The sequence below is a fragment of the Gopherus flavomarginatus genome, chromosome 2, assembly GCF_025201925.1.
Source record: "Gopherus flavomarginatus isolate rGopFla2 chromosome 2, rGopFla2.mat.asm, whole genome shotgun sequence".
NCBI lineage: Eukaryota > Metazoa > Chordata > Testudines > Testudinidae > Gopherus > Gopherus flavomarginatus.
The window spans coordinates 221,894,450-221,921,547 of record NC_066618.1 but is presented as its reverse complement, the minus strand read 5'-3'; the positions used below and the strand labels follow the sequence as shown (position 1 = coordinate 221,921,547).

The 27,098-nt window shown below is 42.7% G+C and overlaps 1 protein-coding gene across 1 annotated transcript in view; it reads right to left on the bottom strand.

Annotated features, from left to right (window-relative positions):
• Positions 1–21,599, bottom strand: part of DSG2 (desmoglein 2) — a 34,109-nt gene extending 12,510 nt beyond the window's left edge. Inside the window, exons 1-9 of the mRNA XM_050939776.1 lie at positions 21,525–21,599; positions 18,779–18,913; positions 11,872–12,033; positions 11,541–11,685; positions 8,964–9,121; positions 3,688–3,822; positions 3,348–3,533; positions 2,139–2,398; positions 1,510–1,652 (exon numbers count right to left, since the gene is read on the bottom strand). Of these exons, the coding sequence (XP_050795733.1) occupies positions 1,510–1,652; positions 2,139–2,398; positions 3,348–3,533; positions 3,688–3,822; positions 8,964–9,121; positions 11,541–11,685; positions 11,872–12,033; positions 18,779–18,913; positions 21,525–21,599 (1,399 nt within the window). The remainder of the gene's footprint in view (positions 1–1,509; positions 1,653–2,138; positions 2,399–3,347; positions 3,534–3,687; positions 3,823–8,963; positions 9,122–11,540; positions 11,686–11,871; positions 12,034–18,778; positions 18,914–21,524) is intronic.
• Positions 21,600–27,098: the final 5,499 nt, after the last annotated feature.

Here is a 27,098-nt window from a genome sequence, read left to right as displayed (position 1 = left end):
TTTCAGATCTTCTACTCATATTACTGAGAGATTTCAACACTTCCATTTTGACAAGCTGTATTTCAATTAAGCCTGTTCTGGACACAAACATTTCTTGCAATGTAGTCCTATCAATAAATGGGTAATAGCCTCTAAGCAAAGAAAGAGTTTAGGATTAAGAGACTGATTCAAAAACAAAACAACCAACCAACCAGACTAAAAACCAAATTCTACACTGTCAACAAAGCCTTTAGGTCAGATTCTGAGATGCAAATGAAGGTATGAATGCAGCCCAGTAGGCATGCCTCCACTATCTTTAATCTAGTGGGCACGGGTAACAGTGGTACTGAGGATGTGGTGGCATGAGCTAGTCTCCCAAAAAGAAGCCTGCCTGGTTAGGTACATCTGTTGCTGGCCTGAGCTCAGTGGTCTGAGCATTGACCTGCTAAACCCAGGGTTGTGAGCTCAATCCTGGAGGGGGCCACTTAGAGATCTGGGGCAAAATCAGTATTTGGTCCTGCTAATGAAGGCAGGGGGCTGGACTCGATGACCCTTTGGGGTCTCTTCCAGTTCTATGAGATAGGTATATCTCCATATATTATTATTTATATTCATACTGCCGTATCTTCACTGCTATTGTTATCTGTGCTAGCTAGATTAAAAACTGGTGTGGCCTACCTGTGCTACAATCACGCTATCATTTGTGGTTAGCCACACCTTTCAGAGGCACAGCACGTAACTTGCAGCCCAGTGGGAGGAAGAGTTATTTGGCTTTAAGCCACTTCTATACTTCAGCCCCCAGCATAATTTAAACAGTCTTGGGGAACAGTCTGTGTTATGGCAACCTGTTCCTGGCTGTCTACAGGTGTAGAATTTTTGCAGTGGTATGCGCTGTGGCCCCACCCCCACCTCAGGCCAGTACTTGCAAGGGGGTTTTCCACAGTTTTTGTGCCAGGAGAATTCTCCCCAGTTGGAACTGTGACTTTCTGAGCTCCTTTTCGCTGCTCCTAGCTTTTACCTAGCATACAGGATCAGAGTGGGGTGGGAATCTCACGCGTTAATCTAATCATCTTGCAAAACAACTACAAAAAGGAAACAATTAAAATTTTGAAATAAAACAATGTACAGAATTTAGAAACCTTTTTATATTTATATGTGGTTTTAAAAATGACAGCAAAAACTTCTTCCAGATACATTTCCAGAATGCATAAGGACTTCAAATTGAACAAGTAAGTGACTATAATATACACAGACACAGCAGCCAAAGAAGCCCTGACTGCTTATGCTAGAGAACCTGACTTTTACACTGTTAAGGATTAGACTATAAAGCTTATGTTGGTGAACACTTGCTTTCATTTTGATGGGAGTGCTCATCAACAGAAGGCTGTAATATTTAGCCCTAAATGGGTACTGATCAGATGGTAAGACTGCTCTCTTGCAGTGCAACATTAGGTTCAGGCCTCAGCAATAGAGAATGTTTGTAAAGAAAGGCTTATGAATGCATATGAAACCTAATGCCTCACAACTTACCATTAGTTATGGCCAGAATGTTGGCAGTGTAGGTACCATTAATTACATAAGATGACTCATAATCAGGTATTTTTATTAGCCTGATTTCAGCTGTAGAAGAATCGATCATGATCCAATTATCTTTATCATTTTTTTTTACATATCTGTTAGAAATTAAAAAAAAATCAAATTATAATGAGCAAGACAACCATGGGGGCTGAAGCTGAAGCTGCTTTGCACGCACACACACACATCAAATATTTGCTCTACACCACTGGATCTCCATTTTCATGGGATTTCTACAGGTTTCATCCTAAAGCTAAGTCCACTGTCTGAAACCAAAAGTGGCATGCATTGGTATACTTGTAGATTTACTAAATGGATGCATCAATACAGACTGTTTCTGTAGGGAGATGCACTTTTCATCATATGAACTAACACAAAAGCAAATTATTTAAAAAATAAAAAGTCTATACATTCTATATAAAACCCTAAAGAATATCCATCTCATTTATATGGTAATAATTAGACATGTCTATCAAACAGCATGACTATGAAATAATGTCAACCTAGTGTTTGTTTGATACAAGGATTTAATGTGACATTCTATAAATGGCAATGTTTCTAATTAATAAAAAGATGACGCTTACGTGATATGTTCTGCTACTTTTGAAGTGTCTTCATCATAGGCTTGATATCTCCCAATAATCTGGTTTATCATCATAGTCTCATTTGTCTTAATCACCATTGCGTGGGGTTTGAATACAGGGCCCTCTAGCACATTTTTCACCTTAATTGTGACTGGAACTGGTTTTACTTTGTAGGTATTACTAATTGATTTGTGAAATGCTGCTTTATTTGCAACGACAACACTCAAGTTCATGCTTTGCATTTCCTCATAATTGATCTCCTGCAAGAAGCACACAAAAGAACAGAAACTTCACTCAAAAAATAAACACAGAATTTGACATCTAAATAATGTTTAAAAGTTCAATCTTTAAAAACATTTTCTTTGCTGGGAAAAAAAAAAAAAAAAGGAATGGATTAAGGCTAGCTAAAGGTGCCTGATTGACAGTACCAAAAAAAATAAGTGTTATTTAAACTTGTCAAGTCTTCCTTTAATATATAATGTCATGTATATCAAATAGTATACAGCATAAGGATACAATATCTTGTCATTTATATAGATAAATTCAAACTAATAACTTCAAGTAGCTGACTTTGGAGGGAACACTATCTTCTGGCCATGGGGATGGACTCTCACTCCATGTGTCACAATTGGAAAAAAGAGGTGAATGCATCAGTTCCATACTAGCTGTCGTATATTCTAGCTTTTGCCCTCTAATCATTATTATATTTAGCACTGAAAGTATTTTTCATCTGTAGGGCTTAAATCACTTTATAAACGAAGTTAAGCATTGTTACCCACAAATTAAAAAAAGGGAAATCAAAGCACAGAGATATAAGACCTGATATGCTGAGAGTTACTGGGCATCCTCAACTCATGTTGACTTTAGGGGAAACTGAGGATGCTCAGCAGCCTGCAAAATCAGGCTCTAAATGATTTACCTGATGTCACACACAGAATCAATGGCAGAGTCAAGAATGGGACCCAGGTTTCCTAAACTGAAGGGAAACATGCTTTCCTTTGTTTTTATATTATGTACATACTCAGTACATCTAGGTAAAATATAGAAATGGAGGAGTGTTCCACCAGTAAATTATTTGCTGTTCACATGCTGGTAAAATGTAAATAGTTTTAGTTAAAATTAATATCCTATGGAATTTATTCTAATATTTTAAAAAGTCTCATTATGATTTAAAAAAATAAAAACGGACACTCTACAGTATACACTTACCTTTACAAGAGTCAAAACTCCTTCATTTGTTTGAGCATCTGTCTCTATACGGAAATAACCCCCTTCATTCCCAGAGACAATTGTAAAGTTTGCCAGCCAATTATCAGAGAATTTTTCATCTTTGTCAGATACTTGCAGTCGCATAACTTCCACATTTGCTCTGTTTTCTTCGACACTGCCTTCATACTGCAATCAAACAATAGACCTTTTAAGAAAATGTTAAGTCTACTGTATTTCATTATGGCAAAATGAGTCCTTTGTGTGCCATGTGATAGTAAATTACCTGTTATTACCAGACATAGGAACACATAGAGACTGTTAAACAAACAAACATACTTACTGTCTGCCTTTCAAGAACAGGAATATTGTCATTGACATCCAAAATCTGGATTTTTACAGTACAGGTTGTAGCTAGCCCAGTTTTGTCTCCATCTCTGTCTCTTGCTTCTACAGTTAAAGCGTAGCTACTTTGTTCCTGTGTCACATTTAAAAATAAGTGTTTAAATCTATACAGAAACCATTTACAAAACTATGTAAAACATTTTTTGCTCTGGTACATTATCTCTATTTTTTCTTTGATATGCAATGGCCGACTATGGCAGTATGTTTAATTAATTTTGAATACCATTCATCATAGACTTGTTCCACCAGTCCTGAGCTCAGGAATGCACTTAGCATTTTCCCAAATAACTTAGTAAATGGAGGGTGGAAAGAATTTGCGAAACATAAAAGAAACAAGAGTAACAACTCCAGCACAAAGGGCTTTGGGAATTTTATCATTGTTTAATTTGGGCTAGAAAATGGTCCCTCCATAGCTGTAGGAAAGGGAAAGTTATAGTGAATACTATATATGATAAAATAATTATTGTTACATTATTACACAAAGATTACAGACATAATTAGTACAGATTTATACTAATAGTTTAGTTATTTCCCTCTGGGCATGTGCACTGCTGCCTCATTCTAGGCACCCAGGTGCCTGTCTCCCCCCTATGCCCCAGAGTGATCCACAGATGAAGGGAAATACATATGTTCTTCCACCTGAATTGTACGTGGGGCCTAATCCAGTAGGCGTGCTGAAAGCCTGCTTAACTCCGCACAAAAGAGATGGGGGAAGGAAAAGAGAAGGACCTCCTTTATAACCGTTAGCCCAGTGGTTAGGGTACTCATCCAGGATGTGGGAGTCCCTCCATTCAAGCCCCCTTCTGCCTGATGAGGTGAAGGGAATTGAACAGGGATGTCCCACTTCTCAGGGGAGCACTCTAATCACTGGCCTATGGAATATTCTGATGTGGCGCTTCCTCAAAATGGAACTTCAATAAGAGACATTAAAATAATTGAATAATTAAATATTAAATGAGCCAGAGAGAATTAGAATCACATTATAGCCTAGTGATTAGGGCATTTAAGAGATGTGGTAGATCCCTGTTCAAATCCCTTCTCCTCATCAGGCAGTGGGGGGACTTGACTGGGGGGGGGGGTCTCTCGCAGCCCGAGTGAGTACTCTAATCCAGGGGTCTGCAACCTATGGCATGCGTGCCAAAGACGGCACGCAAGCCGATTTCGAGTGGCATGCAGCTGCCTGTTGCCGTCCCGGCCTCCAGCCTATCTCAGCCCCCTTGCCCACTGCTCTCCCCTGCGGGGGCAGGAGGCAGAAACTTGGTTCTGCGGCAGCCAAGCTTCTCCCCTCTCCCGCTTCTTCCCCCTGTGTGTTGCTTTCCTGCCCCGCCCTCTCTCCTTCCCTGAGCCAATCAGTTGATGGCCCTTGCGAGGTGGGAGGGGAAAGAGTGGCAGCATGCAGGACGCAGAGAGAGGTAGAGTCGGGGCCTTGGGGAAGGGGGTGGAACAGAGCACATCCTTTCCAGCCCCCTGCCATGAGCCGCTCAGGGCAGGGGGCTGGGAGCACCCCCACGAGCCGAGCACCCCAGCCCTCTGCCCTGACCCCCCCCACACTCAGCCTTCTGCCCTGCACCCCCCCATACCCCCAAGCCCTCTGCCCTGACCCCCCTCCCACACTTAGCATTTTGCCCTACACCTCCCCATCCCCCAGCCTTCTGCCCTGACCCCTGAACCCCCCCAGGTCTGGGGTCCCAGGGTCCCGGCCACAGGCTTTGCTCAGCCCAGTGCCGGCCTAGGTGAACAGAACCCCAGGCTGGCAGCGAGCTAAGCAAGCTGGCGCCATAAGATCAGCATTTTAATTTAATTTTAAATGACACTTCTTAAACATTTTAAAACCTTGTTTACTTTACATACAATAGTTTAGTTATAAAATATAGACTTATAGAAAGAGACCTTCTAAAATGTTAAAATGTATTACTGGCACGCGAGACCTTAAATTAGAGTGAATAAATGAAGACTCGGCACACCACTTCTGAAAGGTTGCCGACTCCTGCTCTAACCACTGGGTTAAAGGTTATACGGGAGGTGCCTATACCCATGACTTAGGCAGTTGAATGCCAATCTGCCCCTGGTTTGTGAATCACAAGCAGAGCTAGATACCTCTCTACAGTCTGGACTTGGGTACTGAACTCGGAGAGGGGAGGGGCTTAGCATCTTATATTGGCTGGCTTAAGTGGCTGCCCACTTCCCATGCTGGCTTTACGGATCACAGTCTAAGATTCCTCTCTCTCCCTATTTATTGTGTAGGAGTCTAGACACTTAACTCAGCTTTGTGCATCTCAGTGCTGTCCCTGTGATTTTCTAGGTGCCTAGAAATTAGGCACCATGATGCTCAGCATCACAATGCCTATGTCCATTTTATGGATCTGGGCCCAAGCAACTGCAGGGCAGCTTTCACACAACTGTACTATGCTGTACTTACTATGGTTTTGTAATAAGAACATGTTTACTGTGAAAGAGAGTGCAAATGGCTAGTACACTCACGCTTTCTATCACCCGCGGAGGGCATGTGGAGTTGCAGACTGGGTGACAAAAACATTTCCTGTGGTGTAGGTGGTAATGTCACTCTGTCAGTATCAATTCCCAATATCACCCAGGACTACTTCTACCAACTGACCCACCATCACTCCGTCAATGTATCCTGAAAGATGATCCGAGGGGCTGAATTTCACAAGTCCTCCATCCCTCACAGCTGAAGAACCCCCTGTTGACACTCCCGCCCAGTAACAATAAGCACCCTCTGTAACTGCTGAGAACATTCCAACAGGTGTATCCCCTTAATGACAAACTTTCCTGCCATATCCACCCACCACCAGAATGCTAATGTAGGTGTTATGAAGTGCTCTATAAAGACAACAGGTTTGTATACGTGTAGATAGCTAATGGAAGGAGCACCATCTATTGGCCAATAAGAATATGCAGCATTACCTACAAGTTAGTAGGTTCATAGAATCATAGAATATTAGGGTTGGAAGGGACCTCAGGAGGTCATCTAGTCCCACCCCCTGCTCAAAGCAGGACCAATTGCCAACTAAGTCATCCAGCCTGGGCTTTGTCAAGCCTGATGTCATAAACAGAATAACAGAAGTACTTCATATCTCTTTTGCCTGGAAAGGGTTATCAAGATCAGTGAGCCTGGCTGTCACCTGACTAGAGGACCAATCAGGGGACAGGATACTTTCAAATCTTGAGGGAGGGAAGTTTTTGTGTGTGCTGTTAGTGTTTGGTTGTTGTTCTCTCTGGGTTCTGAGAGCGACCAGACATGCAACCAGGTTTCTCTTCAATCTCCCTGATACAGGCTTCTATGTGCTCAGAATAGTAAGTACTAGGTAGATAAGGCGAGTTAGGCTTATGTTTGTTTTCTTTATTTGCAAATGTGTATTTGGCTGGAAGGAGTTCAAATGTGTATTTTCCTGAAAGGATTTTAATTTGTTCTTGTATACTTAGGCTGGGAGGGTATTCCCAGTGTCTATAGCTGAAAGACCCTGTAACATATTCCATCTTAAATTTACAAAGATAATTTTTACTGTTTTTATTTCTTTAATTAAAAGCTTTTCCTGTTTAAAAACCTGATTGTTTTTTTTTATTCTGGTGTGAGATCCCAGGGGACGGGGTCTGGATTCACCAGGGAATTGGTGGGGAGAAAGGAGGGAAGGGGGAGAGAAAGGTTAATTTATCTCTGTGTTAGGATTACTTTCTCTCTCAGGGAGAGTCTGGGAGGGGGAGAGAGAAGGAGGGAGGAAGGTGAATTTTCCTCTCTGTTTTAAGATTCAAGGAGTTTGAATCACAGTAATCTTCCAGGGTAACCCAGGGAAGGGAAGCCTAGGAGAGGCAACAGTGAGGGAAAGGGTTTACTTTCCTTGTGTTAAGATCCAGAGGGACTGGGTCTTGGGGGCCCCCGGGCAAGGTTTTGGGGGGACCAGAGTGTACCAGGCACTGGAATTCCTGGTTGGTGGCAGCGCTACAAATACTAAGATGGTAATTGAGCTTAGAGGAATTCATGCTGGTACCCCATCTTTTGGACGCTAAGGTTCAGAGTGGGGAATTATACCATGACACTTGACCTTAAAAATCTCTAAGGAAGGAGATTCCACCACCTCCCTAGGTAACTCATTCCAGTGCTTCATCACCCTCCTAGTGAAAAAAGTTTTTCCTAATATCCAACCTAAAGCTCCCCTACTGCAACTTGAGACCATTTCTCCTTGTTCTGCCATCTGGTACCACTGAGAACAGTCTAGATCCATCCTCTTTGGAACCCCCTTTCAGGTAGTTGAAAGCAGCTATCAAATCTCCCCTCATTCTTCTCTTTTCTTCTGCAGACTAAACAATCCCAGTTCCCTCAGCCTCTCCTCATAAGTCATGTGTTTCACCCCTCCAATCATTTTTATTGCCCTCCGCTGGACTCTTCCCAATTATTCCACAGCCTTCTTGTAGTGTGGGGCCCAAAACTGGACACAGTACTCCAGATGAGGCCTCACCAATGACGAATAGAGGGGAATGATCATATCCCTCAATCTGATGGCAATGCCCCTACTTATACAGCCCAAAATGTCATTAGCCTTGTTGGCAACAAGGGCACACTGTTGGCTCATATCCAGCTTCTCGTCCACTGTAACCCTTAGGTCCTTTTCTGCAATATTGCTGCCTAGCCATTCAGTCCTTAGAATAAAGTTGTTGCTAACACTTAACATGCAGCTTTTCACAGTGGGTTACAGAACTCTGCCTCTGGCAATCCATGTCTTAATTTTCAATATAAACCCACAAACTCTAGGGCCAGCTATATGTATCAGCAGTCTTACAGAATCAGATCGTGATGCTTGCAGTTTGCTCACATGATGGAATAAGGAGACTCCCTTTCGCCTCCCTGTGATTGCTACTCATACTGTGGACAACAATGGAGTGGGGACAGACAAACTGTCACTGGGCCAATACTCCCCTCCTGTACAGTTGAGGACAACTGGATGAGCAGAGCCTTAACTCTTATCCCCCAAAAATGCACCAGCCAGCACAGCTGAGCAGACAGAAAAGGAGAAAGCTGATCTAGGAAAAGGGCTATGCCTTCAGTTCCAGGAGGGCTAGGGAGATGGAGGTTGTGGGTCAGAAGATCTATGTATCCAGTCCTCATCCAGTGAACAGGATGAAGCAGCAATGAGGGAAGAGGGCTAATATAGTGCGGTTAAAACTCTCAGAAAGAGGCTATAGAAGAGTGTAGTTTACCTCTCTGTCAAGATAGAATGTTGCTGTTACAACCTCGCCGGTGTTTTTTTTAATACTGAATGAAGATGGCTGATTTTGAAGAATCTTGAAAGCAATTTTGGAATTTATATTATTCGGCTCATCTGCATCAGTTGCATTTATCCTCATCACAAGTGTACCTGAGAAATAAAAATAACAATAATAATGAAAAAAAAAAGATAGATAGATTTACATTGCCCTTGTTCATGTATTGGCAAGTATCATTTATAGAACACAAAATGGAGAGTTTTCAGAACCACTTAACTGTTTTGTGTTGTACTTCTAATTACTGCTTTTATTAAGAGTTAGAGAAATGTCTTTTATTTTTTAACACTTTCAACCAATATGTCCTTAGATAGCATGTACAAGCAAACAAATGCACATCATGGATATACATACTAAATCAGGGGCGGGCAAACTTTTTGGCCTGAGGGCCACATCGGGTTTCCAAAATTGTTTGGAAGACTGGTTAGGGGAGGCTGTGTCTCCCCAGACAGCCAGGCATGGCCTGGTCCCTGCCTCCTATCTGAGCCCCCTGCTTCTCACCCCATGACCGCTCCCCCGGGACTCCTGCCCCATCCAATCCCCTGTTCCCTGTTGGCTCCCCCGGGATTCCTGCCCCATTCACCACCCCCTGCTTCCTGTCCCCTGACCACTCCCGGACCCTCCACCCGATTGCCCCCTGCCACCCCATTCAACCCCCTGCCCTCGTCATTCCTGACTGCCCCCCTGCACCATCCAACCCCTGTTCCCTGCCCTCTGACCACCCCTACCCCATCCACATCCCCACCCCCTGACCACCTCACCGAACTCCTCTGCCCTCTATCCACCCCCCCCTTACTGCGCAGCACAGAGCACCAGTGGCTGGTGGCATTACAGCCACACCACCCAGAGCACTGGGTCAGGCCGCGGCTCTGCAACTGTGCTGCCTGGCCGCCCAGAGCATTGCGCTGGCGGCACGGCACGCTGAGGCTGCAGGGGTGGGGGGACAGCAGGGGAGGGGCTGTGGGTAGCCTCCCAGGCCAGGAGCTCAGCGGCCGGGCATGAGGATCTCACGAGCCAGATGTGGCCTGCAGGCCATAGTTTGCCCACCTCTATACTAAACCTCAGTAGATCAGAAAAGACAAATGGCCTAATATGGGTGGTCTTTAACTAAAAGTTTAGAAAAATGATAGAAACTGCACGGGTATAATTTAATACAAACAGAAAACGGAGACAAAAAAATCCTTTTAAATCATCTGCCCTATCTCCCATGCCTGACTTTCTAAAATGGGTTGCCTGTTGAAAACAGTCCTTTGACCATTATGTATGTGTGCCACTGCCCTCTGATGGCTATGGTCAGAACTACTCATTTATATACCGTAGGCATTATACTGCTAGCAAATAATGGAAAGTCTCTTTTAGCTCAAGTGACAGGAGTCCGTGCATTTGAAGAAGGCGGATCTTAGTTCAAACTGGGGTCTCCAGTTAGACACTTAAATCTATATCTAATTTTGCCTGAACCCTACCTGATTTTCCAAGCTGATCACTAAACAGCTCCCATTTGAATTGAGGAAGCTCAGCACCTCACAAGAGCAGACCCTCAATAACCTCTTCCTTATGATCACCATCAGGCTGAAATGCATACAGAGTAAAGGATTTATCAAGCTGTTTTCCCAAAACACTCCTTTCTTAACTACTGACAACAGATGTTTTCACCTCCCAGAAGCCTGATCTGTAACCACTAAAGTCAACAGACAGATTGTAATTGACTTCAATGGGCTTTGGATGAGGTCAGCACTTGGTAGGGGTGAAATATTCCTCTCTAACCCGCAGTTAAATATGCAAGTGAATATGTGTTGCCTAATGAACTGAAATGGGAATGAGGGTATGTGATCCACTCCTGAAAGCTGAATTGGAATGGGGCTGCAATCCCTGCACACTCCTTATAGGGTTTTGTGATCACTGGATATGGGTAATGTCAGACTCAGTGACCATTTACCTACTTGCCCAGCTGTATATGCTGGGCTATGCAATGCTCATGAAGAGTCCAGCTGCAGCATCACAGGGGTGAGTGGAGTTCCCCTGCTTACCTGCTCTGCAGCCACCCTCCCAAATCACCACCTGAATATCCTGAGGCCTTCGCACAGCCCACATTTTCATGTGTCAGTTTGATCCTAGCAAAATTGTTCCTAAGGGGAAGTACAGATCTGTGATGGGTGTCATTTAGAAATGAAGAGGCTGCTTTCTCCATTCTTCCAATGCTATATCTCTCTTTTCCACTTCGCACATTTTATAGACCTGGAATTTCTCAACATCTTAAGCAAGTGGCCTGATTCAGTGCTGCTTACTGGTGGGGTGTGTCCTGATGCAATCTTAACTGTCACTAAAAAAGTTTGTCTGTTTACTTTCAAGAGTCTTTTTCCTGAGAGAATAAGTAAAATCACATATACGGTTCTGGTTAGGAAGTGGTGAGAAGCATACCATACAGGACTGTTACCAAAAAGTAACGGCAGGAGGGGTTAAGTGACCACATAGCACCATTATTTAATTTATTAATACAATTAGAAAAACAATTACCTGATTCACTTAACTCTTCAACAGAGCCAGTAAAAATTTCCTCTGAAAACACTGGGTAATTGTCATTTATATCCTTAACTTTAATTCTCAGGTCTATTGGCTCTTCCACATTTTTCCCATTCTGATCAAGTGCATAACCTCTAAGCTGAAATAGACAAATAAATAACAGGAAAATAAAAATAGCCACATTGATAGAAATTGTTAATTATCACTCTGCACTGGAGAAAAAGTCAAGAGACATTAAAACAAAAAGAGATGGCAATTAATTTGAAAAGTTAAAGAGAGAGCACATATAGAAAAAAGAAAGTTATAGCCCACTAATTCAACTTACATAGAACATTGGAGTCTTTTCTCGGTCAACTTTTCTTGTTATGTTCAGTTCTCCAGTTTTTCCATTGATAACAAACAATCCATAAGGTGGTTCCGTCACTCCTTGGCCAGAAATTGTGTAAGTAATTACCACCCCTGGATCATCTGCATGATCAGAAGTTATCTAACAGGAACACAACAAGAATTAACAGAGGTAATTGCACTCAGTAAATGGAAGTTCTTTAAAAAACATATATAAACATACTATGGACAACAAGCAAGTTATAGCATATGCCCTAACTCTGTAGAGGAAGCTACAGTGCATTCTCTTTAATTTTCAGGAAAAAAATGTTTAAAAAGGACAAGAAAAGATGTCAGTTATTTATTGTAAAAATATGAGCAACTACAAAATTAAGGGCTAGCTTTTGCCTGGCCCTTCTTTGGGTGCAAAGAGGTAATGAAGGCTGCAAGGAGCTGGAACCTCACATGTCCTGTGCAAGGACAGAGTGCAGGTACTATTCCTTCCTACAAACCTGGGAAGCACCAAACACTCCAGAAGGGGCATGGAAGAGGAGAATCATGGCCTCTCCCACCACTCTGTAGTGATTCTCAGAACTAACCGAGTATGCCACAGTGAATGTACTGTACCATCATTAGGAATGTAGCAATGTTGTGCATTTTGCTGTGTTTCTGGGAGCCTCCTGAGGGAATGAGGAGATAACTGGCTCTGTGGATGAGGGGAAAGCAGCGGATGTGTTATTCCTTGACTTTAGCAAAGTTTCTGATACAGTCTCCCACAGTATTCTTGCCAGCAAGTTAAGGAAGTATGGGCTGGAGAAATGGACTATAAGGTGTTGCGACAGACCCAGGCCAGTAGGGTGCAGGAGTCTGGTCTTATTGGCATCCAGCGGGGGTGGGAGGGCGAAGCCCGCCCACTTCTAAAGGGCCTTCCCCCAGCCTAAGGGGAGGACCCACAGGTCTGGGACACCAAGTAATTACGGGGGACAACTAATGAAAAAAACAGGATCGGGAGTGAGGTCATAGGGCTAACCGAAGGGAACCAGATGGGGACACCGAGCAGAGAACCCTGGACAACGCCCACTGCTCCTCGAAGACGTCAAGGGAGCCAGTGGACACCGCCCAGAGGAACTCTGCCCGGATGCGTGAACAGACGGAGGAATGGAAATAGGCCCTACAGTCGCAGGAAATCCCGTCGGCCAACCTCCTCTCCCTGGTGTTGTAGGTGGCCAGTTTGGCCAGGGCCAAGAGGAGGTTGAGAAGGAGATCCCGCGACTTCGTGGGGCCATGGATTGGGAGCGTGTAGATAAAAAGGTGAGGGGAAAAGTGCACCCAAAAACGCAAGAAAATTTTCAGGAGGAGCCGGAACAGGGGCTGCAACCTGGCGCACTCCAAATAAACGTGCGCCAGGGTCTCCTTCTCACCATAGAAAGGGCAGGTGCTAGGGACAGATGTGAACCGCACCAAGTACACGCCCGTGCTCACGGCTCCGTGAAGGAGCCGCCAACTGATATCCCCGGCGGGCCTCGGGACCAGGGCAGAGTACAAGCTGGCCCACCGGGGCTGCAGGAGTCTGGTAGAGGGCAAATATACTGGTCACTGGGTGAGTAGTTTTCTGTTCCCTGAGTGACCAGAGCAGGGTCTGCACTAGAGTAATCAGGAACTTGCTAGAACCAATTAAGGCAGACACGCTGATTAGAACACCTGCAGCCAATCAAGGCAGGTTAATCAGGGCACCTGGGTTTTAAAAGGCTCTCTCCAGTCAGATAGGGAGGAGCCAGAGGAGAGGAAGTGCGTGTGAGGAGCTGGGAGCAAGAGGCACAAAGAGCTGAGACTGAGAGGGTGTACTACTGGAGGACTAAGGAGTACAAGCATTATCAGACTCTAGGAGGAAGGTCCTGTGGTGAGGGTAAAGAAGGTGTTTGGAGGAGGCCTTGGGGAAGTAGCCCAGGGAGGTGTAGCTGTCACACAGCTGTTACAAGAGGCACTATAGATAGCTGCAAATCCATAGGGCCCTGGGCTGGAACCCAGAGTAGAGGGCGGGCCCGGGTTCCCCCCAAACCTCCCAACTCCTGATCAGACACAGGAGGAGCTGATCCAGACTGTGGGGGAGATCACTGAGGTGAGCAAATCTGCCAGTAAGCGCAGGACCCACCAAGTTAGAGGAGGAACTTTGTCACAGAGTATAGAAAGCGGGCTAGATCATCGGGCTCAATGGGTAGTGATCAATGGCTCCATGTCTAGTTGGCAGTCGGTTTCAAGTGGAGTGCCCCAAGGGTCTGTCCTGGGGCTGGTTTTGTTCAATATGTTCATTAATGATCTGGAAGATGGCGTGGACTGCACTCTCACCAAATTTGCAGATAACACTAAACTGGGAGGAGCAGTAGATACGCTGGAGGGTAGGGGAAGAATAATGAGGAACCTAGACAAATTAGAGGATTGAGCCAAAAGAAGCCTGATGAGGCTCAACAAGGAAAAGTGCAGAGTCATGCACCTAGGATGGAAGAATCCCATTCATTGTTACAGACTAGGGACTGAATGGCTAGGAAGCAGTTCTGCAGAAAAGGACTTGGGGGTTAGGGTGGACGAGAAGCTGGATATGAGCTGACAGTGTGCCCTTGTTGCCAAGAAGGCTAATGGCATTTTGGGCTATGTAAGTAGGGGCACTGCTAGCAGATCGAGGGATGTGATCTTCCCCTCTATTTGACATTGGTGAGGCCTCATTCGGAATACTGTGTCCAGTTTTGGGCCCCACACTACAAGGAGGATGTGGAAAAATTGGAAAGATTCCACCGGAGGGCAACAAAAATAATTAGGGGGGTGGAGCACATGACCTACGAGGAGAGGCTGAGGAACTGGGATTGTTTAGTCTGCAGAAGAAAAGAGAAGAATGAGGGGGGATTTGATAGCTGCTTTCAACTACCTGAAAGGGTGTTCCAAAAAGGATGGATCTAGACTGTTCTCAGTGGTACCAGATGACAGAACAAAGAGTAACGGTCTCAAGTTGCAGTGGGGGAGGTTTAGGTTGGATATTAGGAAAAACTTTTTTCACTAGGAGGGTGGTGAGGCACTGGAATGGGTTATCTAGGGAGATGGTGGAATCTCCTTCCTTAGAGGCTTTTAAGATCAGGCTTAACAAAGCCCTGGCTGGGAAGATTTAGTTGGGAATTGGTCCTGCTTTGAGAAGGGGATTGGACTAGATGACCTCCTGAGGTCCCTTCCAACCCTGATAGTCTATGATTCCATGTCTACCCTTACATCTGGAGTGATCGATCCAGGAGGTGTTGATTTATTGCAGCTAGTGAAGACGTGACAAATCGAATGCCCAGCACACTCCTGTCAACTTCGGTACTCCACCGGAGTGAGAAGCACAAGCAGAGTCAATGGGGGAGCATCAGCAGTTGACTTACCTCAGTGAAGATACCGCAGTAAGTAGCTCTAAATATGTTGACTTCAGCTATGCTATTTTTGTAGCTGAAGTTGTGTAACTTAGACCGACTTAGCTTGCTTGCCCCCCTAGTGTAGACCAGGCCTGAGACAATCCTTCTCAGAGCTGCACCTACAATGCAAATTATACAATCTGGTCCTAAAATTTTAGCTTTATGTCATTATAGGCAGGGCTGACAGCATCATCTATTATTAAGATTGCCCAACACTTCCTATTATAAGATCTCTTTTCAATTGCTTATAGCTTTGCCAAACTTAAGCCATTTGGCTAAAATTCTCCATGTTGGGTGTTTTCATCAGGTTGACTTTTTTTTTTAAAGTTTCAGCCAAAAAGGTTCAGCCATTTCTGAGAACATGGTTGGGGAAAATACTTTGCAATATTTAAAATATTCTAAGGATCTATTTTTGAATGGATCTAATGCCCTCATGCTATGGACCAGGGGCATAAAATTTTGTATGAAGGGGTTTTATGTCAAGAATATGCCTTTTGCAGTTCTTATGAAAATCTGTCCAAATTTGGCCAAGTGAAAAGCCTTTGAAAAATATCAGTTCATGCCCACGCTCAATAGACACTTCGTAAGAGTTTAGTAGCTGAATCTTCTGAAGATTCCAGACTTAATGAGCATGCTTCATCCCCTCACGGTTCCTATGTATGGTGGAGTATTATCATGTGCCATCACTACAGAATGACTGAGCATGCTCTGGTAGCCTAGCGCTAAAAGGGCAAAGTCAGACTTCCCTTGTAATTAATACTCTGGCCTGGGATCATGCCGGGCACTGTAACTGAGAGAAGAGAACCTGGCTTTCCTGTACTTTCGAATGACCATCACCTGCTGGCACTGAGGAAGCACGATGGAGGAAGCTGCCTAACTCAAATGCAGAGTGGACAAGAGCCAGACCCAGTGGGGAGGGAATGGAGTAGATCAGAACAAGGAACTGATGAGACTGGCATGGGTGAGGGAATGAAACTCTGACTAGAAGTTGTGGGGAAGGAAAGGCTGGGAGCTGGCTAGGGAGGTAGCCTGGTTGTGGGTGGAGGAGGCAGGGGAACTGGAACTGCTTGGTCAAGGAGACTGAGAGCTGGTGAGAGGATGACTGGAAGCCAGTTGGTGGGCATGGGGGAACACTAAGATCAGATGAAAAACTGGGAAATAGGGGAAGGTCTGGGACTGGCTGGATAAGAAGACTAAGACTGGGAGGAGAGGTGGAGACTGGGACTCAGATGAGGAGCCTGGAGTGGGTGAATGAGCAAAGAGATTGGAATGCGAAACCTGGTAAGTGGAGACTGGGATAAGGACAAGGTTGGGGTGGAAAAGAGACAAGTTTGAGTAGACAGGACAAGTGGGGAGGGAAGGAAACAAGAAGGGTCTACATTCACCACCCTTGAGAGACCAAAATGGAATCCAAGATTGAGGAATCTCAGCAGTCTTCTGCTGTCAGCAAATATCTGTGAATGCCACTGTCAAATGTGCATTTCACTTCCTTGTAGTTCTGATCCACACAAAGGATGAAAAATTATTGCTATCAGTTAGTTACTCCTTTAGCTCAAGTGCCAGAGAACTGTGCAGTGGATCTAAAGATTCCAATCTTGCTGTTGTCATTATACCACATGATGGAATTTTTGTTTCTGATGTTTGCTTTTTTAAAAACCTAAGAAATTACATGTTAAGGCTGCGAAGTCAAGCACTCAGAAGTCAGGAAATGCTCCCCAAGTGTACACATTATGACAGTATTTAATTATATGATCATATTTTTTCCACAGGACCTCTTAAAGTTTTTCACTCGTGGTCACTAACTGTGCATTCCTCATTTTCTGGGTACCCAACTTGACACTGTGGGTTCTGATCTGCAGCAGTGCTGAGCACTGACAGTTGTAACTGAAGTCAATAGGGGTTGGTTGCTATATAATACTAAGTACTCTGAAAAATTAAGCCTTATGCATCATGAGTCGTGTGGAGAAAGTGAATAAGGAAAAGTTATTTACTTGTTCCCATAATAGAAGAACCAGAGGCCACCAAATGAAATGAATAGGCAGCAGCTTTAAAACAAATAAAAGGAAGTTCTTCTTCACACAGTGCACAGTCAACTTGTGGAACTCCTTGCCTGAGGAGGTTGTGAAGGCTAGGACTATAACAGCGTTTAAAAGAGAACTGGATAAATTAATGGAGGTTAAGTCTATTAATGGCTATTAGCCAGGATGGGTAAGGAATGGTGACAAAGGAATGGTTTGTCAGAGGATGGAGATGGATGGCAGGAGAGAGATCACTTGATTGTTACCTGTTCACTCCCTCTGAGGCACCTGGCACTGGCCACTGTTCCCAGACAGTATACTGGGCTAGATGGACCTTTGGTCTGACCCAGTATGGCCATTCTTATGTTCTTAAGTAGAGCACCCAAAATAATGAATACCTTTTATTTTGATATCAGAGGGGTAGCCGTGTTAGTCTGGATCTGTAAAAGAGCAAAGAATCCTGTGGCACCTTATAGACTAACAGACGTTTTGGAGCATATGCTTTCGTGGATGCAGACATGCATCTGACAAAGTGGGTATTCACCCACGAAAGCTCATGCTCCAAAACGTCTGTTAGTCTATAAAAGGTACCACAGGACTCTTTGCTGCTTTTGTTTTAATCTCTGTGTGCCTCTGCAGCCCATCCGTAAAATGGGAATATCACCCCTCCACACAGAGTGTCATGAAGATAGATTAATTAATGTTTGTGACACATTCAGATACTCTAGTGATGAGTACCATATAAAAGTCAAAAGGAAAATTAAAAATTCCTTCTTCAGAACAGAGTTTGAACAGTGTGCAGTAAATAAGACCTGAGGCCACACATTTAATAATGAAGAGAGAGACAGTTTATTAATAAAGCACCATCCTTCCTGTGCACTGAATGAGGCAGGGTCATGTGGAAAGAAATAGTATCTGATCATGTAATTAAATACTGTATCATAATGCATATACAGAAGGCAAGAGGGGCAAATTAAGGCCAACCAACATTAAACAGTGTCCACAGACACCTTTTCTTAAAAAACAAAACAAAAAAAAAACACTCAAACACTGTAAAATACAGGAACTTGACACATATACTAAATACTGCACAAATAAAGTTTTTCATATATTGCGTAGAACCTACAGCAACTGTTAAATAACTAAAACTCAAACAAAATGTATTACATATTATTCATTTTTGAACAGATACATTGGTGAAGAAAACCCCAATTTTGTAAGGCATAATAAGAGCAACAGTTACTGTTGGCCTAATCCTGCAAAGCATTTATGCTCAAAATACCACTGTTGGGATCATTGCCAAGGTAACATTTTCTTTAAATTGCTGTGTTAAAGAATTAAAGGGTGTTAACAGTTTGTGTGTTTAGAGTAGGCCCCAGCCATATTTTACATGCAACATAGTACTTCCAATAACGTTTCCCATCTTACTGTGTTTCAGCTGTTCTCGACTTACTCTAGCAATTGGATTTATCGTCAAACTGTCATCCTCTTCCGAAATCATAGCTGGTGGAACAATCCATTCCCGCTTTTGTCTGATTTTACTATTCTGATTAGACAGATGATCATTTTTGGCAGCTTGATTAAAAACCTATGAAAAAAGCAGGTTTAAATTCCAACATTACATTTTAGCCATTAAACACTAATACTTTTCTCAATTGACCACTACTGTGTCTAGAACTTCTGGATGTCATTTTCTGCATGTAATTTTAATTAAACAAGCTGATGGTTTAAATTTACACTCTGATTTTACCCTCGATTTTTTTTCTAATAAGTATGGTTTATTTTAATAAGAGTCCGACTCTTCCCTGAAAACCCACGTAAGAAATAAATGTGTCTTTTTTTAAACACTCACTTTAAAAGGCCAGGTTTAAAATAAATAAATTAAATTGAGACAACTGGGAATTAGTCAAATCTCTCAGGGTAAGTCTACACTACAGGATTATTCCGATTTTACATAAACCGGTTTTATAAAACAGATTGTATAAAGTCGAGTGCACGCGGCCACACTAAGCACATTCATTCGGCGGTGTGCATCCATGCTCTGAGGCTAGCGTCGATTTCCGGAGCGTTGCACTGTGGGTAGCTATTCTGTAGCTATCCCATAGTTCCCGCAGTCTCCCTCGCCCCTTAGAATTCTGGGTTGAGAGCCCAGTGGCTGATGGGGCAAAAATCATTGTCGCGGGTGGTTCTGGGTAAATGTCGTCAGTCATTCCTTCCTCTGGGAAAGCAATGGCAGACAATCATTCAATGCTCTTTTTCCCTGGATTGCCCTGGCAGACGCCATAGCATGGCAACCATGGAGCCCATTCAGCTTTTTTTTTTTTTTTTTTTTTTTTTTTTTTTTTTTTTACAGTCACCATATGTGTACTGGATGCCGCTGACAGAGGCGATACTCCAGCGCTACACAGCAGCATTCATTTGCTTTTGCATGATAGCAGAGACGGTTACCAGTCGTTCTGTACCGTCTGCTGCTGGTGTAAACTGGCAATGAGATGACGGTTATCTGTCCTTCTGTACTGTCTGCTGCTATCATGGGTGCCCCTGGCTGAGATCGGCTGGGAGCGCAAAAGCAAAATTGGGAATGACTCCCTGAGTCAATCCCTCCTTTATGGTTTCTAAAAACAGAGTCAGTCCTGCCTAGAATATGGGGCAAGTGTACTAGAGAAGCAATGTATCAGAGAGCACAGCTGCTCCATGTCAGATCCCGCAGAAATGATGAGCTACATGCCATTCACGGGGGGGGGGGGGGGTTCCTCTGCAACAACCCCACCCGTTGCTTCCCTCCTCCCCCAACCTTCCTGGGCTACCGTGGCAGTGTCCCCCCCATTTGTGTCATGAAGTTATAAAGAATGCAGGAATAAGAAATAGTGACTTGTTAGTGAGATAAAATGAGGGAGAGGCAGCCACCCGGTGCTATGACAGTCCAGGCAGGACATTAAGCGGTGCAGGGGAGAGGAGCCCAGCATTCCGCTGTTATGATAAATCCAGGCAGGACAGAATCTTTTCTTTACACAGGAAAGGGAGGGGGCTGATGGAGCTCAGCCCCTAGTTGCTATGATGAAGACAGTTACCAGCTGTTCTGTACCATCTACTGGGAATGACCAAGAATCATTCCTATTTTCACCCAGGCGCCCCCAGCCAGCCTCACCTGAAGCCAGCCAGGAGCACTCGTGGGTTGATAAGAAGGACGGTTACCGGTCCTACTGCACCGTCTGCCACCGGGGAGGGGAGAGGAGTGGATACTGCTCTTCACTGCTGCAGCATCGCGTCTACCAGCAGCATTCAGTAGACATAGGGTGACATTGAAAGAAGCCAAGAAACGATTTCTTTCCCTTTTCTTTCACGTGGGGGGGCGGAGGGAGTAAATTGACGAGCTATTCCCTGAACCACGCCGGACAATGTGTTTGAACCTACAGGCATTGGGAGTTCAGCCAAGAATGCAAATACTTTTCAGAGACTGCTGGAGACTGTGGGATAGCTGGAGTTCTCAGTACCCCCTCCCTCCCTCCATGAGCATCCATCTGAGTCTCTGGCTTCCCGTTACGCTTGTCACACAGAACTGTATAGCCTCTAGATTTTTTTTCCAACGCTTTGGCATTTCGTTTTCTGTAATGGAGCTTTGATAGAACACATTTGTTTCCCCATACAGAGATCAGATTCAGTATCTCCCGTACGGTCCATGCTGGAGCTCTTTTTGGATTTGGGACTGCATCGCCACCTGTGCTGATCAGAGCTCCATGCTGGGCAAACAGGAAATGAAAATCAAAATTTCGCGGGGCTTTTCCTTTTTACCTGGCCACTGCATCCGAGTTGAGGTTGCTGTCCAGAGCGGTCACAGTGGTGCACTGTGGGATATTGCCCGGAGGCCAATACCGTCGATTTGCGGCCACACTAATCCTAATCCGATATGGTAATACCGATTTTAGCACTACTCCTCTCGTCGGGGAGGAGTACAGAAACCGATTTAAAGAGCCCTTTATATCGATATAAAGGGCCTCGTAGTGTGGATGAGTACCGCGTTAAATCGGTTTAACTCTGCTAAAATCGGTTTAAACGCGTAGTGTAGACCAAGCCTCAGAATGGCTGTGAACTAAAGTGGTGGCTATCAGACAGGAGGAGAAAGTTATCTATGCAGTCCATTTTAGACATCTGAGTCCTCTCACATTTCCCTGTTTGCCTTCCTCTCAAACCTCTCTCACCCCCATCAAACAACTTCCATCTTCTCTCTTTTGCTGCTCCTTCCACCTTGTCCATAGAGCCAGAGCCTTCCACATTCATCCTCCCACTGGCTCTTTATCATTCCCCTGTATGCCATAATCTTGTCAACCCCAGAAACTTGCGAACTATTTGCTTCCACTACCTTATCCTCTTTCCCACGGAGACCCACCTGTTCTTTCCCACTGCCTGGCTTACTCAGTGCAGTGGCTTTCAGTATCCAGATTCAGATTTGGGGTGAGATTCATGACGGAGTCTTAGGTGCCTAAAATGGCAACTAGATGCCTAAATTCAACATACAGGCACCACTGGCATTCACAAAACCACTGCTTAGCTACTGCCTATTCCTGGAGGTGTTTAAACTCCCTAGGCACCTAAGTTTCCTCCATTCAAATCCCAGAGGTGCTAAAATTTTGGTTGCGGAGCATGAAGGCAGCTCCCTAACTTGACACTGCTGAGCAGTTTGGTTCCTTACTCATGCCTAAGCCCCAGTGGGACTCTCAGACTAAGTGTTACTCCATTGTCGTGCTTTCAGGACCCAGTGCAGTAGGAATGTTCTATGCATACCTAAAACTGCACAAAAGATGGTGATAGTGCAGTGCCTAAGTCCCCCTTGTGAATCTCACCTTGATACCAACCAGAAACTAACATTAACTCAGAGAATCTCAAAGTTGATTCACCACAACCATAATATTCTAGGGAAGTTTTCTCCCAATGGAAAATAGCATTAATGTTGATAGGTTTAGGACTGGGCCTATTCAATTATATTGCTGCAGTAAGCAGTAGATAATGACTTTTGTGTTGTGTCTACATCAAAGCAACTGAAGCTATTTACCAGTTATAAGTAAAGTGGTCTTTTCTTGTTTACTGTTTGCTCAGAAAACATTTTTTTACAGATGCACATTTGTATTTATTTCTCAGCCATTGCTTACCTGAAGTCCATTTCCGAAGTTCAAACAGATCTGTCAAATAAATGACATAGTCAAGGTTATTCATTCTGCATCCATTTGGTGGCATTAAGGTACAGTTTATACAACCGCACCCAAACCAAACTTCAAAATATAAAAACAAGTAAGAGTCTGATATTGCAAGGCAGGGTGGATTTGATTTAAATCAAATTGATTTAAATCAGGATTTAAATCACTAGTCAGGAAGACTAATCATGGACTTCTACATAAAAGTGCATTCTTGTTGGTTGTTATAACCTTAATACATATTTTTCACAACTCAGAGATAGATGTAGCTTTCATTTTTAGAAGGTACACACTGTACATTTTAAGTGATTTATTTTGAAAACTTTTCAGATTAGTTTTACAGCTATATCAGAAAATGGATGATTGTTTTGTAATTTCATTTACCAAAAGGTAATTAAAGCAGTTATTTATGAAGTCATTGGGAAGTGAACTATTTCCAGTTCAACAGGTTAATCATTCATATTTGGAAAATTTTCTTGCCATGCTGTATTAGGAGAACATCACCACACAGACATTTAAATAGTTTTAAAACAACAACATTATGTATTCTGGATTTTTTTCTTCTACAGCAAACACATAATATTTTAACAAAAGAAGCATATGAATGTTTGTTTGAATTTAGTTAAACATTCAAGTTTTTTTAAAATCAGGTTTGTTTTTGTTAAACTTGTTTTTAACTAAAATAGTTAAATGAAATTAAAAAAAAAATTAAAAATCGACTAAGTCAGCCAGGTCAACATGAGAAACTTAAAATATTGGCTTCTGCAGCTAACTCCGTTGTCTTCATCTTCAATTTCCTGTTTGTTCATAATCTGGAATAGAAAAACAAGCTTTCCTGCTTTTTCAGGTCCCAAACGATTTCTCAATTTGGAATGAATTAGTCCAAAGGAAAAAAATATTTTTTCTACACCGGCAGAAGAAGCTACTGCTGTTAAAAGTAAGATTATAACTTCAACAGTGTCTGAATCCAAGTGCTTAAGAGACTTCCATCAATTCACTGGTGTGACTTTCTTTAAAATATCATCAGCAAACATATTTCTTGAATGCTTTACCCTTAGCTCTAAAGTTTATTATAGTTGGCATTATGGAGGGCTGATTGCTGGATGTCCATGTCATAGCCAACTCCTTTTCTTCAGCAGTTAAGGTTTGACACTGGTACTGAGTATTGAGAATATCTGCAAGAAAATGAGCTGGAGATAGTGCTTGTCCCATTCGTTTTTTGAATGCTTGAAATTTAACTCTGCCGTTGCATATTTCTCTTTTTAAGATCTCACTCAGTTACTCCCAAATTTCAACAGTGTCAGCAATAAAACAGCCATTTCCCTGCATTTTGTTCAAGGCTACAGAAATAGGCTTCAAGGTATTCGGCATGTGTTCAACATTTCTCTTAAGCCCAATGTTGAGAACTTTGGCTGTGACAGTGCCATCTATTTTTTCACTATTTTGTTCACAAAGTGTCATCAGATTAGGCCAGTTCTTGATACAGTGCTCAAAACAGTTCACTACTGACTTCCAGCGCGTGTCTTGTGGGAGCGTTAGCTTGGTTCCTCCCACTTTTTTCAGAGCAGCTGCTGCTGCAAAGTGGCTGTTACGGAAGTATTTTGGAATTTCAACAACATTAGCCTTTATTTCTGGAACACTGAAGTTTTTGGCTAGGAGGTGCATCAAATGAACACTGCAACCATATGTTATTAGCTTGGGACTCTCTTCACCCTCTTCCAAATAATTTCTTCTTATCTTGGATACATTTGCAGCATTGTCTGTGACCAAGCTGCATACTAGACATTTGATTTTTTTTCAGTTTGTTATAGCTTTTACTGCTACTTCTTGTAAGTATTCTGCTGAGTGTGCATTTCCTGATGTATCAATTATTTCTGCAAGGAAGACATTCCCTCTTCTATTGTCACAAGCACATACAACAGGATCATCATGGACATTGCTCCACCCATCAAGACTCAGGTTAACAATTTTGCCCTCTGGACAGTTGGAACATTGCTCAATTTCTCTTTCATACACTTTATCCAGCAATTTGCCTGCGACATCTGCTCTGTTGGGTGGACTCTATCCTGGTCTTAATAATTGAACCATGTTAATGAAGTGTGTTCTCAATTGTACAGAAAGGAGAGTTTGTTGCATAAAACCAGGCAATTTCTTCATCAATTTTCTTTTTTTTTGGTAATCTACTAGTTCTTATCACAAAGGTATCTATGTATTTTTCTGGATAATGGAGGTTTTTTTTTCTTTTTGCAACAGCTGATACAGTGTGGCTATGTGACATGCATGATGTAATTGAAACACTAGAATTGGCAGATAACTCTGAAACTATAGAAAATGATGGTGATCTTGAAGGTAGATAGTCTTCAGAATCCTGTATGTTGAGGATGGAGTCTCCTAAACAAAATAAGTCAATGCAGTTATTTAATTATTACCACCATACTGCTCATTTAGTATTACTCATTGCGTCCACTGACACTCAATAGTACTTTAAAAGTGAAATTGTAAAAGGAAGATCTGCCTATTTCAGCTATTTTTTTTATCACAACTGCATCTAAAATGATAGTACCATAGAGTAACAACTATATTTTTTGCTCAAACTTGAGAATTCAAGAATAGTCCAGAAGGAAGACAGGCAGTCCTTAAGAAAGAAGTATGAAATGAAAAGGTTTACTAACCTGAAGATCCTGCATGTTCAGATATGTTCCTTTCATCATCTTCAATGCAGCTTCCTCCCGAGAAGGAACACTTCTCGTGATGTTGTTTCATTGGGGCAACCAGGCTTTGCATTTCTTTGCTGCACTGTTTGCATTTTGCACACATGCCTGTCTTACCCACAGGCAGAGGAACTTCATTAAAATATTTCCAAACTGGGTCTCTTTTACGGCCTGCTGCCATTATAGGTTTTCCCTTCTAGTGAGAGAATGGTATGGTAGATCTCAAATCAGTGAAGGCTACACTCAGAAAGACCTCAAGACTTCTGGAATATGCTGCTCAAACAGTTTCACTTTTGTTTCTACTGCCTGTCCCTCACTTCTCACATTTATCTCCAGACTTCTTCTCCTTGTCCAGATCTATTCCACTCCCAACAATCTTCTATTCACTGAACTTTTTGAAACTTTGCACTTTTAGAGAGAGGTAAGGGATTGACTCTGTGTACACAAATTTGCATATGGACAATAGGGTTGAGGTCTGTTATTTCTCACCTCTATATATTATTTATTTATTTTAAAACAGTTTTGTGGTTAACAAGCATGTTATCTCTGCAGACACAAATCCACAGTTTGAGAACTGCAAAACTAAGCATCTCTGATGGTATCTTCTAGACAGATCCATTGGTAGATAGAAAGATTAACCTAAGTAATCTATACAGAAGCCCCTGGAGCTCCATAAGATTGGGTCCCTAATCCATGAACTATTAGAACTCTTTTACAAAACTTTTCTTAAACATTACATGAATATATTGTCTCATACTATAGAATTAGAATTTATAATCTCTATTCCATGTTGAGATATCTTTGAGCTACAATGTATCTATCTTTAGATTAGATTTTTTTGATGAAATGCTTTTTGAGGAAAAAACCTATTTAAATATAAAAGATCCAATTAAATTAACAAATCATTTTTTAAAATTAAAAAAAAAATCATTGATTTGTATCCATCCTGATTGCAAGTCATTTAAGTGCTTTTGAAAATTTTACCCACAGTCTATGAAGTATACAAATATTTTATAATTAGAAAATTAAACAAGGTTAGGATCTTTGCAAGCCTTTCTTTTAAGAGAAGCAGGAAGCATGCAAAAATTCATTAATTTTCTTTTTCTTATACATAAGTGATCACCTCTTGGTTCAACAATAAGTCAATGGGAGCCTTCCATTGACTCAGACAGGTGTAGGATCAGGCCCATAATGCTGAGGTCAGCAGTATTAGGATGAACCTTTGTCTCTTCTGGAGTACCTCTGCCCTGTTAGGCCACGGATCACACAGAAGCATCGAAAAGGTTTCAGGTAAAGTCTTAAAGCAAGGATATATCAAAATAACTTCTTCATTTATACTTATGAAGTGAAAGAGGTAATTCTGTCCCTAGAAACCTTTACAATAATAGCCTTTAACTCCATATCCTATACACTAAAATGTATTATATATTTTTTCCATTATGTCAATAGTGCGCGCACAGTTCAGGGGAACTGCACCTGCATTCTCCCTCTGTGGTCCCTTAAGGGCACCTACTGAAGACTCCCAGCTCCTCTCGGGTTAAGACCCCATCTCTCTCCCTCCTGTTTTTTTTAAGGCAGCTCCCTGTATTATGTTGTGATAATCTAAGGAAGTCAGACTACCTAAACACGCCAGCATCTTGCTTTTCTTCTGAAGGCTATGAACAGTATAACTGCCCACAGTTACATGTCACCACACAACTCTTTCTAAGCAAACACATTTATTCTTAAAAGGAAAGCATTGATGAGAAAACATCTTAAAAACAATAAAGAAATGACATACATGCTAAAAAGCTTCTCAGAGGTCACCCCATCTCAAACCTCAGGCTGTGGTCGATGTCAGTTCTCCAAACCCCACAACTGGGTTTTGTCTGTG